Raw genomic sequence first — 18589 nt, forward strand, 5'->3', positions numbered from 1 at the left:
GCAACAAACTCGTACAAGCTTACCCTTACCCAGCCAGCTGACTGTGAAGGCAGATAACAGACCTCCTTTGCAACCACATGTCAGTTTTGTGGTCATCCTTTTAAAATGTACTATTCCTTTTTGCTTACATTCTCTTGAAAGGCAGTTTTGTGGATCTCTCATAAGAAAGATTTCTCTGTTATTTAGGCTGAACATTTTTTTTTTAATTATGTTATTTTTTACTACTTTTTTTTTTTTTTCTTTATCACCAGTTGTCTTCCCTTTCCTTCCCTTCCCTTCCCTTCCCTCCCCTGCAGGGTATTGCAGTACTAAGTCAGAAATTTTGCTGTAAAACAGTTTGAATCTCAAGTGTTCAAGGAAATAATTTGCTGTAAAATTTCACTCTGCATATCCACCAAGTCTTTGGGATGTCCCACTCTCCCTTCACAGGTGTGTGAGTTTAAGGGTGGAAGAACCTGAGAAAAGAGAGGATACAAACAAACAAAAAAATCTCCGTCTAATTGTACCTATAGGAAAACAGTGATAAAGAAATACTGAAATGAAAAGGAAATAGTCTATTCTATAGAGATTCAGTTAATTACATGCAGAAAAAAATACAGTTCTCTGTGGAAGCCATTTGTTACCAGAAATAAAAAAAGGAAGTCAAAGGGCTCATCCTAAGTTTCAAATAATATACCTTGGAATCAATGACAAATATAATGTAGAAATATTCCTGTTCTTTTGAAAGACTAAGAAGCTTGCTGTGAGGGACAGTAATGAACACCATTCTTTATCTGAAGGATGGAATATACCAGTCTGTTATCACGTGTTTCTGATTTTACACTTAATATCTTTTTTCACTCGTAAAATAACTTTGACTTCTCAGTCCTGGCTTTGAAAATAGGTGGTTTTATTTCAGTTTCTTTCAAGGTAGTGCTTTTCTTTGTTATGCTTGCTTTTGTTCCATATGTGAGTACCAGCAAGGCCTATTATCAAAATGAGAAAGACAGAAGAGTAGTCTTCTTGCAGTATGTCTGTACTACTTCTGCAACTTTGCCTATGCAGCCTTTGTTAATCCAACCCTTAAGTCAAAGAATAAATACAATGTGGATGTGTAGGCCTTCAGTGCTATGGAGAGCTTCTACCTATAAACGCCTTCTAATATCTGTGTGGGTTTGGAAAATATTTTTTTTTTCCATTTGTTTCCTGTATGTTGTGGGATTTTCAGACTATTTCATATTTGGTATTGTTATTTAGTATCAAATAGCTGCACCAAATGAAAACCAGTGTATTTTTGGTAACTGAGGAACAGCAAGTTCTGGGGGGTTTAAAATAGATGACATATGATACCAATAATAGCCCGGTGCAGCTTAGCAGACCTGAGAAACTATTCAAAGCAAAATGGAGGGCAGTTCTATACTCCAGGCTTTCACTAACATTTATTTTGCTATTTTTGCTTTGTTTTGCTTCAAACTTTTAATTAAGATTTCCTTGGCTCTGCTGACTCATTTCTATATTGTTAAAGGCAACAGAAAAGAGGCTGCCAGGATAGCAGAAGAGATCTATGGAATAGTCCCAGGTAAAGTAAAAATATAGACACTCTTAACAGGCAGACGTCTATTTGCTACATATTTATAACTTTGGGATTTAATTCATTGAGTTTCCATAAAATGAAGAGTTTCTTGCTAAGTGCATAGGGTGAATGTTTTAACCTGACGCGCCTTCCACTCCTGAGGTCTTTGCGGTGTTGCTATGTGTTGGCATGCGATAGGTGTGCAAAATTTGAGACTGCGACAGCTACCCAGCTCAAATGAGGATGACATTTGCTCAAGGCACTACAGTAGATAAAAAGATTGTTCTAGGAAGCATGACATTCTTTGGTTGGGGATACAGATGGCTTTGCTAGCTTTTCCGACAGAGAATATTTAGGGAAAAGCTTTATTGTGTTGATTTCCTGAAAAGAAGTACTAGGAGGCTATAATTAATTACTTTGTGAATCTCCGTCAACAAGTCAAGCCATAAAAATGAAGAAATCTGAAGTTGTTCTGAAAATTATATAGTGCAGAAATATATTTACTATGCCACTTAGTCAGTCATTTTACTTTTTTTGGTTTCTTTATTTTTTTCCAAGTGGTTTTACCTCCATTGCATCACTGCTTGTGCATGTGTCTATATAAAATAATGTATAGATAGTGGAATTACTGGAAGTACTGGAAGAAACACCTTATTAAAATGACACAGTATTTTAAATTTACTATTAATGAAAGTGTGTTTTCCAGCCTGAAGATTTCTTTTAGCATTGTGACATTTCAGGCTTTTATGTGACTCAGCCTTGGACACACCCTGATGAACTGAACTGTCATGAACAGCTACAGGAAAGTGAGTGGGACTGTCTGTGGTGAAAGATGGTCACCCAAAGCACCTCTGCCCAAGAGAAATACAGCAGCAAAACATTTCTTACAGAGCATTTATACACAGGAATGTCTGTCTCTGGGTTATTAACTTATATGTTGTTTTCTAGAGTGTAAGTTCAATTAATTTTTGCTGCCACTTTTTTCCTGGTGCATTCATACAATTGTAGACATGTGACAAACTCCAGGTTTTCCTTTGAACAGGTTCTTAGCAAAGTGTCTTGAAAATGAGCACACTACAACATGTTTTTATCTGCAAATTGCCATTTGCAGAAGCCATTAAGGATAATCTTTCAAAATATAGGACCACGTCACACTGTTGCTGGGGCACTGGATTGGGTTACAGGCAGAGTTTCACAGCTTCTCTTTGCAGTGTAGTGCAACAGGAGTGCTCCTTAACATATCTTTAAGTTCAGTTATCCTTGACTTAGAAAAGACAGTGCTTTCCGACATGTCACTCACAGCCATGGAGGGAAGAAGTACTCTGTATGGGAACTATATTTGCCATACGTTTCAGGGAGGTAGGTTGCTGTGGCTAGCATGGAAGTATGCAACAGCGTGTGTTTTCACGAAGCATGTGTATGCATACACATGCCTTTACAATGCATGTGAAAAGTGCTTACACAAACTCTACAGTATGCATAGGAGCTTTAATAAGACACTGAAACTGTTACTTCTGAACTTGTGTGGTGGATGAGGCCTCTATGTTTTTTCTCTTGCAGTGTCATCAGTCTTCTAACTTTCTGAACTCAGCTTGCATATTTTAGTCACCAGCATGAGGAGGGAGCTGAAATTTTTTGGATGTTTTCATGCTAATCTTCCTCCATCCCTACCTGTTTCCATCATTTTGCTTGTCTAGTCCTACTTGGCCCTCAGGAGCCTGACTGCGCATTGTGCTGGCTATCCTTCTACACCATCTTCCTGCTGTTGGAGCCCAGGGGCACCTCCTTAAGTAAATGTAGAGAAAAGTGAAAGCACTGTTTAAAACTGTAACACCACAACAAGGTGGAGTGCTAAGGTGATGAAAACACACTGCAAGAATGCTAAGGGTTGCTGGAAACCCCTTAAAGCAATGCTGGCTTTAAACCAGAGGGTGATATGGGCGTTTTAGGTCCACCTCCTCCCCGTGCAACTCTGAGCAGTCACTGGTGTATAATCATAATGGCATACTGAGTACCCTTGGGATGGTTGGGCTTCATGGACATTGTGGGGAAGGCTCATGATGAGAGCTTGCTTGGCCAAAGCAGAAACCTCTGCTGTGTCTTTGGCCTGAAATCCCCAGGGACATTCACATGACTCTCATTGAGATTTCTTTGCCTCAGGTATCACCTGAAATGGAGATATATCACTTTTTCCTCTTTCTCTGTTGCATAGTGTAGTGAAAATGCTTAATTGTATATGGATTTCAAGCACTATGCTTGTGGGGCTATAGTACAATAGAGCACAAATGCAAACACTGGTATTGCTTCCATCCTCTGGCAGGGTAAATGCACTCCTCCTGAGCTGGCTATAAGTGTAGGTAGCAGCCAGGCTAAGGACTTATTTCATGGCACATAAATAGATTAGAGTAAGGAAAAGAACAAGCCTGCAAGAAGTCTACACAGTTCAACAGCTTAAAATGATTAAGGAAAGAAAATGAAACCTCAGACAGGATCTGATTTTCATGTCTGTTCTGAAAACTTCCAGTGAGAAGAAGGATGAAACTTGTTACCTGCCTGTCTGAGCTGGAGAAGTCATTTGTGAAATTGTCAATTTGAGAAATAAAGCAGACAGAGTCATGCTAGAATTCATCTGATGGACGGAGCGTCCCAGCGTCTCTCTGCTATGAGAATCTTAATAAAGTGAAGGGCAGCTGGAATATGACTTGTGACAAAAGCTCCCTAAAACAGGCAAAAGCTGATATATTTCACAATATGAGTGCTGCAGGGCTCTGAAGTCTCTGGATGAGCCCCAGAAGCATTAAACCTGTGATCTTTGCTGAAGTGTGTCCTTAGGTATTTTTCAAAGCTGGTGTTGGGGTACCTTACCGAGTAGCCAGCCTTCTCCGGAGTGCTGAGCCTACAGCTGCTCTGCTGAAATCAATTTATCTACAGTTTCTCTGCTGACACTACATTGGTTTGAAGCACATTCTGCATTTCCATGCAACTGCACTTCCTCCCAGCCTCCTAGGAGAAATACCTGTTGCACACCTGAATTAACTTTTATGAATGTGCTGTTTCAGGTAGCTGGGCGGACAGATCTCCTCTGCATGATGCTGCCTTCCAAGGACGCCTCCTGTCTTTGAAAACCTTGATTGCACAGGTAAAAGCCTGCAGGTAAAGTAAGACAGGGTTGGGAAGCAGTGTGGTTTCTCTTGAATTGTATCTGAGTCAGTGAGCTGATAACAGGCTGCAGCAGGCATAAGAAATACAGTCATATAAATAATATATCCCCATGCATGCCCTTGGATGTGGGTTGGCTGCTTAGTTAAGATGCTGAGGACAAGTCCAGGACAAAGACTGCTATTGCTTGTAGCTTTCTGTATGATAAACAATGATCCTTGTGTTCTTTTTTCAATGATAAATTGTGCAGACTGGGCCTGGGGAGAACAGGAATAATATATACATCAGCTGTTTGAGGGAAAAAAATAACCAAAACCACACACACACACACACACACACAGAAAAACCTAACACCAATACCAGCAATAGAAATCTGTAAAAATATGCATTGCTTTATAAAACATAGAACAAGCATATTCATAACATATCAAAAAGGAGATCTGTTGGCCTCAAACTCTGTTCCAACAGCAACCATGAGTTCAGACAAAAGAAAGAGAGGAGAAAAAAACTTAGGAGAAAGGATAAGAAGTTGGGTATGAATATAAACAGCTGTAAAGAGGTCACAATCGTGCTTTGCCATTCATTCTCCTTATCACCTTCCTTCAAGCCCAGCTACCCAGTCTGGCAAAAGTGAGTGATTTCCCTGCATCTGTTGCTGATTTCCCAGTGCTCTCACTCATCTAGTTCCCTCTGCAAAGCCACTTTACAGAAAGGGAAGTGGTGGATTCCCTCTGTCTTCATCTGTGCTGTCTTTACACCATCCTGTTCATGGCAGGCACCTGGTGTTGTGGTTTAACAGTGGAGTCCTCGGTTCTTCACCAGTTGTGGTTATACACATGAGAAGCACTGGGTGTTGTGGCTATACATTTTATACTTAATCTACTCTTTCTCCTTTTCCCAAAGACATTAATTTCAGGAGTGAAAAATGAGGGTCCTTGCTGATGGAAAGAGATTGAGACAGAAATGTCTGCAGGGAATGAGATGGTGATGAGTCACAGCAGTTTAATAAATGAGGGTAAAGCTCTTCATGGAGTACTATGGATGTTGCTCATTGCTTCTATAGCTATACTATTAGCCTAAAATGAAATGCAGAGCTGTGCTTTAGCATGTGTGTGGGACACTCAAAAGTCTGTGCCTTCAGGTTACTTTAGATAGTCAGAAAGGCTTCTGCTCTCCAGGGGATTAACATTAGGAGCTGCTTGTGCCTGTGAAGAGATGGAGTGCTGGAGTTTTAAGAAAGCCCAAGGACACAGCGAGGCCTGGTCCAGCACTGAAAGTATCATCTTGTCTTTGAGATATACTAAGAATGTATAATCATATGAGAGTAAGGCTTAATGCCCACATTATTTTGCATTATTTCTGAAAAATGATTGTTTTCCTATCACTGAATTTCTATCTTAAAGTAATTATAGTGGCTTTTTTTAGTGCTTATCGCAGCAGGATAACTTTTACAATGTTATGCTGCTCAATGATATTAATATCCACTGAAAGCCTTTATAGCTGCGTACTAAACAGTGCACTGCTGCCATCTCGTGAGCTGCCTGGTCTATAGCACATTGAACAGAGGGGAAATGGTGTTATGGAAGATACTTAGACCTACTTCAAGGCCTGTTCTCACATGTGGCTGGGAAATCTCACAAGAAGATTCAGCTGCATTTTGGGGACAGCACACATGGTAGTTTCTTTGTTGCTTGGGAATAAATCCGGTGTCTATTTCTGTGGGAAAATATATAAGAACTGTCATTTAAGGGAAATGCTGATATTGAAGGATTGTGACTCTAATTCTTACAGTGTAAAAACCCTTTCAACCCAACCAATCTATGATTCTACCATTCTACAATTCCATGATTCTGTGAGCTACACTGGCTACTCCATATAGTCAGTGGGTGTGTTTTTAGGATGGAACCCATCTGTATGGGAGATTGGTAATCACAGCCTGAACCTCTGATTAATCAGCTGAGGCAAGTATGGGGTCAGCTGTGGGAGCACAGGTGAGAGTGATGTAGCTGTGCTCCCGGAAGGGGTGGAGCTTGACTCCATCCCCTTTGAGACCTCATTTAAGGGCTGACTCCCACTGGAGCAGTATCTCTTGGAGATCGCTCACCAGGGAGGACTGCCTCAGCTGCTTCAGTCAAGGCACCACCGTTGGTGAGTTTTCCCTTTACTCATTCACTTATATACCTTCTGTACATTTTGTTTCCATCTGTACATTTAAAACCAATACATTTGGCGAGCCAGGCAGGAGCCTGCAAATATCGGAAAAAAAAAAAAAAAATGTCTTTCCTGTGGAATGTGTTTAGCTGGTTCAAGGGGGAGAAGATCACCCCCTTAGGGAAAATCCTCCCTGGACAAATACCAGGGTTTGAGGCGTCCCCATATTTTCAATTAGCGACGATTATCGAACAATGGGGGCCCTTACGGGTAACGGGCAATATGTCCCCTTACCATCTAACTGAATACTTTCAGGGGTTGCAAAAAGATATTTTGACAACCAAAGAAAGGCAAATGGCTGCATCCATGGCTGCTTGGCCTTTATTGAATGCTTTAAATCAGGCAGAGGTTAAATCAGATAAGATTGAACATGAAAATCAATTATTAAAAGCCCGCATTGAAAAATTGGAGGGCGAAATTAATCTATTAACGGGGAAAAATTCATCATTTTTTTCAAACACCCCCCAAATTAGATATATTACAATGGATGATAGTAAGGATCCTGAAACATCGGATCAAACTAAGGTCACTAAATCTGACCTAGAAGAGCCACTTAAGACGGACTTATTAGAAGTCCGTCCTATGGTAACCCAAAAAACAAAAAAAGTCCAGGAGCGACCAGCAGGGGTGCCTCCTGATCAATGGACCCCTGCTGACTCCTATTTACACGTAACAGCACGTCCATACACACCCACCGAACTTATGGATCTAGTACAGCGCTTCAGGCAAAGACCAAGGGAAAGTGTCCCAGCCTGGCTGTTACGATTATGGGACTCGGGAGCAGAAAGTGTAATAGTTAGCGGCTCCGAGGTATCTAAACTAGCAACTATAACAGTCCATCCTGCCCTGAGGCAGAGATTGTACTCAGGGTCCCAGTTCCCTGAAGAGAATCATTCGATCGTAGATTGGATAATGGCTGCCTGCCGTATGGTATGGTCAAATAAAACAGACATGCCAATACATACAGGAATGTGGTCTTCTATGGAAGACCTACAAAATTATATCCGGGAACTAGGCATGCGAGAGGCTGTCTATGAAGATGTATCCGTTAGTCCGGACATGGTGAAGTTTTCCGCGGGAATGAGGGACCTAATCTTACAACAGGCTCCCTCACATATGTATGGAACATTGGTTTCTATATTGAATCCTCTAGTGGCCGCAGAGGCAGCAGTCCAGCATGCTGCCCAATTGGTAGCGGACCTGGGGGAAACGGAGCGCCTAAGAACCAAGCGCAATATTAGAGTAATTGAAGATCCTGAAGTTTTTCCAATAGCCCGAGCCAGGAGATCGGCTCCACGAACCCCTCGGGCGGGACCCATTAGGGTGTCCCGAAAACAAATGTTTAATGACCTACTCCGAGCAGGTGTTCAATTTGCCAAAATTGATGGGCAGCCCAATCACGTTCTGCTTCAGTTGTGGAAACAGCTGAAGGATGAACAAAAATTTCAAAACCGCCCCAAAAGACCGGGGATAAGGCTTATAGAACGACGACCAACAACAGTTTGGAATCTAGAAGACTTTATCGTGCCAAATAGGAAAAAGAGGCCACCTCAGGTGCCTCGGGTCACAGTACCAGAGGCATCAGAGGTAAAAGACTTGAATCTGGCCCAGTTTATGGCGTGATGAGGGACGTCAGTCACCCTAGGGCCTCTAGACGGGACCGGAGGCCCTATGTGGAATTGACAATATATTGGTCCCGAGAAAATGTGCAGAAGGTTATGGCCCTCGTTGATACGGGGGCGGAAACATCTATAATTTATGGAGACCCAACAAAATTCAGAGGGAACAAAGTAATGATTGGAGGCTTTGGGGGACAGACCGTTCCAGTCACCCAAACTTGGGTAAAATTGGGGGTCGGGCGCCTCCCACCACGGGAGTACAAGGTATCTATTGCTCCAATTCCGGAGTACATATTGGGAATTGATATCTTGTGGGGTCTGGCTCTCCACACAACAGTGGGAGAGTTCCGGTTGCGGCAGAGATGCATTAGTATCCGGGCAATTCAGACAATATTGAGAGGCCATGCAAAACATGAGTCTATTTGTCTGCCCAAGCCACGTCGGATTACTAATGTAAAACAGTACAGACTCCCAGGTGGGCAGGATGAAATAACAAAAACAGTGCAGGAATTAGAAAGAGTGGGTATTATAAGGCCTGCACATAGCCCGTACAACTCCCCAATATGGCCAGTGCGAAAATCGGATGGAACATGGAGGATGACAGTGGATTACAGGGAATTAAACAAGGTCACGCCGCCCGTTCATGCAGCCGTACCCAATATTGCCTCCCTAATGGACACACTAAGTAGAGAAATTAAAACGTATCACTGTGTCCTAGACTTAGCGAATGCATTCTTTAGTATTCCGATTAGTGAAGAATCACAAGACCAGTTTGCATTCACATGGGAAGGCAGGCAGTGGACTTTTCAGGTTCTGCCGCAAGGGTACGTGCATTCACCTACTTTTTGTCATAATTTGGTGGCGCGTGATCTGGCTAAGTGGCAGAAGCCACATAATGTAAATTTATATCATTATATTGATGACCTCCTGTTAACATCCGATTCATTAGAGGCGGTGAGACAAGCAGCAGATTTATTGATAGCTTATCTGCAAAAGAGAGGGTGGGCTATAAACCCACAGAAGGTGCAAGGTCCGGGGCTATCTGTAAAATTTCTGGGAGTAATTTGGTCCGGAAAAACCAAAGTACTACCCAGTGCAGTAGTGGATAAAGTCCAAGCGTTCCCAGTCCCTACAACATCAAAACAGCTACAAGAGTTCTTAGGTATATTAGGGTATTGGCGCTCCTTTATACCTCACTTAGCTCAGTTGTTGAGGCCATTGTATAAGCTTACCAAGAAGGGTCAATCGTGGAACTGGGGGAAGGTAGAACAAGATGCTTTCCAACAGGCAAAGCTGGCAGTTAAACAAGCCCAGGCATTGGGTATATTTGATCCGACCCTCCCAGCTGAACTAGACGTTCATGTTACCCAGGATGGTTTTGGCTGGGGCCTGTGGCAACGCCAGAGTTCTGTTCGAACCCCCATTGGATTCTGGTCTCAGGTTTGGCACGGAGCAGAAGAAAGATACAGCATGATTGAAAAACAGTTATTGGCTGCCTATTCAGCGTTACAAGCGGTAGAGCCAATAACGCAAACAGCAGAGGTTATAGTTAAAACTACATTACCGATCCAGGGGTGGGTAAGAGATCTAACTCACCTTCCTAAGACAGGGGTGGCCCAAGCACAGACGGTAGCACGATGGGTCGCCTATCTAAGTCAAAGAAGCAGCTTGTCTTCGTCTCCACTCAAGGAGGAATTACAGAAGATCTTAGGCCCAGTGACATATCGCAGTGATACGCCGAAAGAACCAATGGTCGCTCCACCAGAGAAGAGCCCTGTTCAGGAAGGAAGATATCCTATTCCTGAAGATGCCTGGTATACGGATGGGTCCAGCAGAGGCAACCCGAGCAAGTGGCGAGCTATAGCATACCATCCCTCTACTGAGACAATCTGGTTTGATGAGGGGGATGGTCAGAGCAGCCAATGGGCAGAATTACGAGCCGTGTGGATGGTTATAACTAAAGAACCTGGTGATGGCATCCTGAACATCTGTACGGATAGCTGGGCCGTGTACCGGGGGCTTACTCTGTGGATTACGCAGTGGGCTACCCAGGAATGGACTATCCACGCCCGACCGATCTGGGGGAAAGACATGTGGGTAGACATTTGGAATACAGTCAAACACAGGACGGTATGTGTCTACCATGTCTCTGGTCATCAACCCCTGCAGTCACCAGGAAACGATGAAGCGGACACACTGGCCCGAGTTCGATGGATTGAGAATTCACAATCCGAAAATATTGCCCGATGGTTACATCAGAAGCTACGGCATGCTGGACAAAAGATAATGTGGGCAGCTGCTAAAGCATGGGGGCTGCCTGTACAGCTATCTGATATCGTCCAAGCATGTCAGGACTGTGACGCTTGCTCGAAGATGAGACCAAGACCGTTGCCTGAAACAACATCCCACATTGCTAGAGGATATAGTCCTCTTCAGAGATGGCAGGTTGATTACATTGGGCCCCTCCCTCGGTCTGAGGGGGCGAGATATGCCCTGACCTGCGTTGATACTGTAAGTGGACTGCTGCAAGCCTATCCCGTACCAAAGGCAAATCAAGCATATACAATTAAGGCACTCACTAAACTGATGTCTGCATATGGGACACCTCAAGTCATCGAGAGCGACCAAGGGACTCACTTTACTGGAGCGATGATACAGCGCTGGGCAGAAGAGAACAACATTGAATGGCGATTCCATCTGCCATATAATCCAACAGGGGCAGGCCTTATTGAACGCTACAATGGTATTCTTAAGGCTGCCCTGAAGACAGACTCCCAGTCCCTGCAGGGGTGGACAAAAAGATTATACGAAACCCTGCGGGACTTGAACGAAAGACCTCAGGATGGCAGACCCAGTGCTCTGAAAATGTTACACACTATATGGGCCTCCCCTCTTAGGATTCAAATTACAGGTGCTGATAATGAGGTAAAACCGCAGGTTGGTAATGACAATAATCTTCTGCTCCCTGCCCCTGAGAATCTAAAACCAGGAATCCATAAGATAAATTGGCCCTGGAAGGTGCAAGTAGGACCCAAGTGGTGTGGCCTACTTGCACCTTGGGGGAGACTATTGGAGGTGGGAGGTTCAGTTACCCCCTCGGTGATAGGTACATGGCCTACTGACATCGTGGTCAATACTCCGGTCTTTATTGCTAAAGGGACACCCATCATGTCCCTATGGCAGATCAGGACTCCTCCTCTGGTGCCAGATATAGTTATACAGCCACAGATATCTGGCCAGAGGGTATGGTATCGGAGGCCGGGACATAATCCAGTGCGAGCAGAAGTATTGACCCAAGACAAGAATACGGCCTGTATCTTGCCCTGGAGGGCAGACCTTCCTCTCCTGGTACCCTTGAAACATCTGTATTACTCTCCCTAAGATTCTAAGCCTCTAGGACCATCAGAGAACAATTTGTGTGGACTGATGAAACGCAAATGGACCTGCACCTCGAGATGGCTTGTCTCCAGTAACATCTATCAAGCACTGGCCCACGGAAGATCGTGAATACCCATCCAATCATCATTTGAATAACATCAGCATTCGGTGCGACGGGAAATTGTATCAGCGTCGCGTTGGGTCTCTGTGATAAGGGAAAACTCACCTAATCATTGGTTCACGCTGTGAAGGGGTGGAGTGTATGGGAGATTGGTAATCACAGCCTGAACCTCTGATTAATCAGCTGAGGCAAGTATGGGGTCAGCTGTGGGAGCACAGGTGAGAGTGATGTAGCTGTGCTCCCGGAAGGGGTGGAGCTTGACTCCATCCCCTTTGAGACCTCATTTAAGGGCTGACTCCCACTGGAGCAGTATCTCTTGGAGATCGCTCACCAGGGAGGACTGCCTCAGCTGCTTCAGTCAAGGCACCACCGTTGGTGAGTTTTCCCTTTACTCATTCACTTATATACCTTCTGTACATTTTGTTTCCATCTGTACATTTAAAACCAATACACCATCTAACCTAAAGCTACTTTGAGATAAGCAAAATCAGATCCTAAGGGTGCTCGTTTCCCCCCACTGATGGAGCCCAAGGGCCCAACCAAACTCTGAACCATAACCATTACTGGCTATCATGCCTGGAGCAAGCAGCAGACATCAGTAACAAGACTCACATGCATCCCTACCCCCTACTTAGCTCTCTGTTCAGGGCCCAACCACTGCTAGTGCCCCAGGATTGTCCCTGAGCTGGACCAGGCCCTCTTCTCATGCCCCACGCTCTATCTTGCAGGGTTTCAATGTGAACCTGGTGACAACAGATCGAGTCTCGGCTCTTCACGAAGCCTGTCTGGGCGGCCATGTGGCCTGTGCAAAGCTGCTGTTGGAGAATGGCGCACACGTGAGTCCTGGGCTGGTGATGATCACCCCAAGGAAAATTATAAATGTTTTTGTTTGTTTGTTTGTTTGTTTTCCTCCACAGTCATCATTAGAATTGCCTCTGGTTTCCTGAGAAATAATTTGGGAATGTCATGTAAGTAAAAACAGATGTGCTTAAATAAATGAGACGGCTTATCTGTTATTAAAATAACTTCCCCAGCTGGACCTCAGGTAGGATGCACTTTAAAAATGGAGATACCCAAATAGGATGATATATATGAGAACATGTTTCATTCAGCTGGGTTACGTACTTTCCAAGCACTGTTTACACAGCAAGAAACTGAGCAATGCCAAAGCAGGAAATAGGTTTCTTTTGCAGAAGAAAATACATTAATTATTTCCTATACTGTACACCAAATTTCAGCCTCACTGAATAATGAAGAATGAACCCTTTCTGCACAGTTTTACTTGATTTGGGGATACAAGTGGCATTACCTTTTTATAACTAGAAGAATCATCTCTTAACTACCTATGAAAGCAGCCTGTTCCTGGTACATAAAGCCTCTTGATTTTCTTCTTCTTTTTATCTTCTCTCTGTGTTCATAAATAAAGCCAACAAAATGTTTACTAACTTCTGTGCCACGTACAGGCTTGGGGCAGAGCCTAACTCTAGTCCTTTGTCTCCCATCTCTTTCCTCTTCTTGATTTGGAAATCATATGAAGTCTTGTATGCTTGCAGAACCCATTGTTCTTTTCCATCTTGCAAAAATAACAATAATAATAAATATAATAATAATAATAATAATAATTAAGGCATGTGGATTTGCTGCAGAAATTGCCTCTGAGGGCTTGCCAGGCAGTCAGACCTTGCAGCTGCTGCAGCACAGCATTTAAAAATCAGAGTTGTCTGAGCATGCAATGGATTTGGGCTGGTGCAAAATAGGTATGGCAATACTCAGGTTCTCTGCATTAAAAAGAAATAATCTGAATTATCTGATCAACCCTAGGAGTATCTCTCATAACCAGTGATGATGCTGCCTTATGGCACTAAGTGTCTGGGAAAGAGAATTCAGCTCAAAGGAGAATGTTATATGTGTTGTCCCTCACTTTTAAGGTTGCAAACTGAATCAATTCTGACATTAAATGACAAGCATTCTAATGCACTTTAGTTGGGCACATGATGCATGCTGCAAGGGCATTCCTCTTATACTGGATTGTTCTGAGCATGTCCTGCTGTTTCAGGTCAACGCAGCCACCATTGATGGGATCACTCCTCTCTTTAATGCCTGCTGCAGTGGCTCTGTGGCTTGTGTAAACATGCTGCTTGAATTTGGAGCCAACCCAAAGGTCGAGAACCACCTTGCTTCACCCATTCATGAGGCAGTCAAGAGAGGTAACATTCAGTCTGTGAGTGAAGCTAAGAGCAACTAAGTGTGCAATGCATCTCTTATTTACTTCAAAACATTTACTCCCTGCCCCTCCCACCCCCCCCCCCCCCCAAAAAACAAAACAAAACAAAACAAAAACCCTTATACAGCACAGATAAATGTTCTTGGCTTGTTCCCAGATCATATGCCTTATTCGTTGTACCTGGGTGTATTCCGCTCTGTGTCACTACATTAAAGTGATAGTTCTTTTTTGCTGCATAGGACACCGAGAGTGCATGGAGGTTCTTCTGGCTCATGGGGTTGACATTGATCAAGAAGACCTGCAATATGGGACCCTGCTTTATGTTGCTTGCATGTACCAGAGGACAGATTGTGTCAAGAAGCTCTTGGAACTTGGTATGTCCAGAGAAGAAGCTGGGGGAGAGCTGGGGTGGTGTAAGCCACTGCAGTGTCATCCAAGTTACCCCACTGCCATAAACATTTTGAAGTATTTCTGCAAGAGATATTTGGACAGCCTGAATCTGTCAGATAAATTTCATTAGTATTTGTAAAGAATACATGCCTATGGAGGTGGTGGAGTCACCATCCCTGGAGATGTGAAGAACTGTATAGATGTGGTGATGAGGGACGTGGTTCATGGGCATGGTAGGGATGGGCTGACAGTTGGATTTGATGATTTTAGTGGGTTTCTCTAATCTTCGTGATTCTATGAAATTAGAATCTCCCTACTGGAAAGTTCTAATTACAGAGATCTATCTGAGGCCATTTGAATATGGAAGTTTTAGTTTTCTAAAACAATGGCAGGAAACAGAAAATACCAGCTTATATTGATGACTAAAATCAAGTCTTTTGATTATGAAAGATTAAACTGCAATCCTAAGCATTAACCTAATTTTCTTCTTAGCTAATGATGAAAGCAGCAGTAAATATGCTTGAAAGAATAATCTCTATAGGTCCAGGTACAACTAATAAGCTAGTGTAAATTTCTGCTGATGGCACTTGGTAGAAGTATGGCCCTGTTGTGCGTGGCGAGCTCAGGGCAAGCATATTGCTAGCTCTGCTCCAAAGCTATTATAGACACCTAAAGGTTGTTTTCCTCTCTCTAATTAAAATAACATAATCTAAGATAGATTGTATGACACTAACAAATTTGTGATAGGTTTTGATCATCTATTGGGCTGAGAGTCTAAGAATTTCAATGGTTGATCAGATTTGCCTGTTGTAGACAGGATTCAATGGCTCAGAAGATGCTTAAACAGAGAATATTCGATCTGAGTTTTCACTGATGTCACAGAGTGGTGACAGAGGCCTGGGTGCCATCCATCACCTTCACTGAGGCTACCATTGGATACACAACTTGTATAGTGCAACATCAGATACTTCTTGCTTTTTCCTTGTGCTAATCCTGCATTCTTCTTCTCCCAAGGAGCCAATGTGAATGCGGGGAAGCGACTAGATACTCCGCTCCATGCTGCAGCAAGGAAATCGAGTGCAGAGATAGTCATCTTGCTGGCAGACTATGGTGCTAACCTGAAATGCAGAAATGCTGAATTCAAATGTGCCCTGGACCTTGCCATACCCAACAGCAAAGTGGAACAGGCACTTCTACTTCGGGAAGGTAAAGGTTTCTTTTGCCTTTTCCCCTTTGCCTTTTCCCCTTTGTCATTTTGAAGTAGAGCAGTATTTATTTATTCTACCTAAAACCTTTTTCTTAATTGATTTAGTCTTCTCTGTAAGTTCTCTATTGATTCTGAGCCTGTATCACACTGCACAGAAATGAGCAAGCAATCTCTGTTTTCTTGCCAGATCTGCTGCCAAGTTAGAGTTTTGGTGAGCAAACTGACTAGTTATTCTGTGCCTTTGTTTTCCATTTATTGAAGGTAAATTATCCTTATTTATGAATCAAGTCTCTAAGGACTGAGGATTGAAAATTGCCATAAGAGTTTACTCACAGATATTATCACAGCTATTTTAGTATCTTGTGTTCAATCAAGCTCTGTGGCTCAATGACCATCTTCCTGGAAAAAAAATATAAAAAGTGCATGTTTGTGGGACTGCGATCCAAGCACAGACTAGTACTGTCCTTTGCAGCTTACTTGCAGGCTCTCCAATAGTTCTAGTTATCTTCCCAATCTACTTGAATAAACTTCTAAGCAGAAATATAACATTTGTGCCATTTTCATCTCTGCCACATATAGCCAAAACTTTGCGCATCTCCATCCCTGGAGAAGGGACATGCTTTGTTATTTCCCCTTTTCCTCTAAACTCCACGCTTCCTAGCTCACTTGTGCCCTGTTAGCTGATCAGTGCACCCCCAAGGCTCTGCCTTCCTGGTCACAGCTCCTCACACTCCCTGCCAGTGGGGAGCAATGCAATGTGCATAGAAAACCCAAGAGATCATGGATGGTAATTAATGTCAGTGGGGTGCATAAGCTTTGTGTTGACCTCTGCATGCAGGTTAGTTTTACGGAAGAAGTGAAACACTGGTTCAGTATTCTTCTGTCCCACTCTCTTTCTTCATGACATTTCACGTGGTGTTTTAATTTGTCATAGAAAGGTTGTCGAATCACATGAGTTGGACGAGACCCAAAAGGATTATCAACTCCAACTCCCAGCTCCACACTGGGCCACCCAAAATTCAAACCATCTTTGTGAGAGCACTGTCCAAACACTCCGTGACCTCTGACACTCGGGGCCATGCCCACTGCACCTGGACAGCCTGTTCCATTCCCATCACCCTCTAGTGAAGAACCTTTCCCTAACCCCCAACCTGACCCTTCCCTGACACATCTTCATGACATTCCCTCAGGTTCTATCACTGTCATGTTTAAAAACTTCCTGGAGGACATTTGCTTGAATGCTTCTCACTTCTTGTGACTTCTGTCCCCGTGTCAGAGGTGTTCAGGCCTGAGCAGAAGCAGGTGTCTCACTTCAGTTGCCTTGTGTGATTGAGAACTTCTGTAGATAAATAAATATGCCCATTAAAAATCCCATCTGTTCCTAAACATTGATTTGCACTCTCAAGTTGTACCCCCATCCTCCCTCACAGTCAGGAGGGCCATAGGGTTCTTCAGTTACTGCTGGCTCTTCCCTTCTTGAAAATGAGATGTTTTTCAGTGCCTGATATAATATACATTCCTTCAGTCTTACTTGCAGACACTTTCTGTATCCAACATCTACAACTCCCTCACCTTGGCTGTGTTTTCTGAGGTCCTTCTGTTTGAAAGAAGCACCCCAGGGAATTCTCTTCAAGAGTTTTCTTTATTCCCCCAACTTTTCTTCCATGCTTATTATTTACATCTCCTTTTAAATGTTCTTCTTCCTAGCTATTATTTGATGCGAAATATAAAATGTTTCCATTTTCCTAATTGCTCTAGGAGGTGATAGCTTTTCTCACTTCAGTGATGGTAGCGCAAGTACCCCTTTCTACAAATCCTACAGATTTCTATACATTTATTCTCAGAGGGGAATTAGCAACTGATTTAGATGCCTCCATTTTCCTGTAGTAAAAGCAGGCTTTGGTGATTCTGCTCTGGGGCTGGGAGCTCCATCCTGTTCACCCCACTGGGGACAGCACCGTGGTCTGCAGTGATATGCAAGTACCTGCTAAATGAGTCTCTGGACAACTTTCCTGTCAGTGGACTCTCCAGTTAATAATAAGATATTGTCACAGGATGCAACATTTCCCTCAGGACTCAGGAAGGGCCAAACCCTGCACAAGAGCTGTGTATCCTATCATGCTGTCTCCAGTGCAGACTCCTGTATAGCATTTTCAGTATTTGCTCAAGAAAAGATTCAGAAAAACTTGTCTGTGCATGCATAGAAATGTTTTTAGTGTTCATAGGTTTCAAGCCACTGAATCAATGTTGACAAAATAAGTCAGCAATGTATGTTGTTCTTAACTTCAGGAAGTCACTGTGTGGTGCTCAATTTGATTTTCAAACCTTGCTGCTGTTTGTTACCTTCTGACTTATACTGGGGATGAGGGGGCTTGCTCTTGCTTTTCTTTCTTTCCTTCCAGGCCCTGCCAGCCTTGCCCAGCTGTGCCGATTGTGTATCAGAAAGCATCTGGGTCGATCGTGCCTATATGCAGTCCATAAGCTGTGCCTGCCTGAGCCGCTTGAGAACTTTCTCCTACACCGATAAGCCCATGACTATCTTTACACTGGAAAAGAAAGAGGAACAAATGGTTGTGTACTCCAAAATTATTATATCAAAGAAAAAAAAAAAAACAAAACAACAATCAAAGACATCATTTACTGTCTACTCTGGGTACAAAACATTGCTGCTGATTGTGCACATTGAAGCCAATGGAAAACACCTTTTCACAGACACAGGATGGTGTGG

At 43.2% G+C, this 18589-nt stretch overlaps 1 protein-coding gene across 1 annotated transcript; it reads left to right on the plus strand.

The window, feature by feature from the left end:
* The first annotated feature begins 1315 nt into the window (after positions 1–1315).
* Positions 1316–18388, plus strand: ASB11 (ankyrin repeat and SOCS box containing 11). The gene is given in 8 exon segments (XM_072348287.1): positions 1316–1373; positions 1376–1558; positions 4612–4691; positions 12769–12876; positions 14097–14247; positions 14504–14638; positions 15669–15860; positions 18264–18388. Coding segments are annotated over 8 exon segments (1032 nt in total).
* The last annotated feature ends 201 nt before the right edge of the window (positions 18389–18589 follow it).

The sequence above is a fragment of the Excalfactoria chinensis genome, chromosome 1 (genome assembly GCF_039878825.1).
Source record: "Excalfactoria chinensis isolate bCotChi1 chromosome 1, bCotChi1.hap2, whole genome shotgun sequence".
NCBI classification, from domain to species: Eukaryota; Metazoa; Chordata; class Aves; order Galliformes; family Phasianidae; genus Excalfactoria; species Excalfactoria chinensis.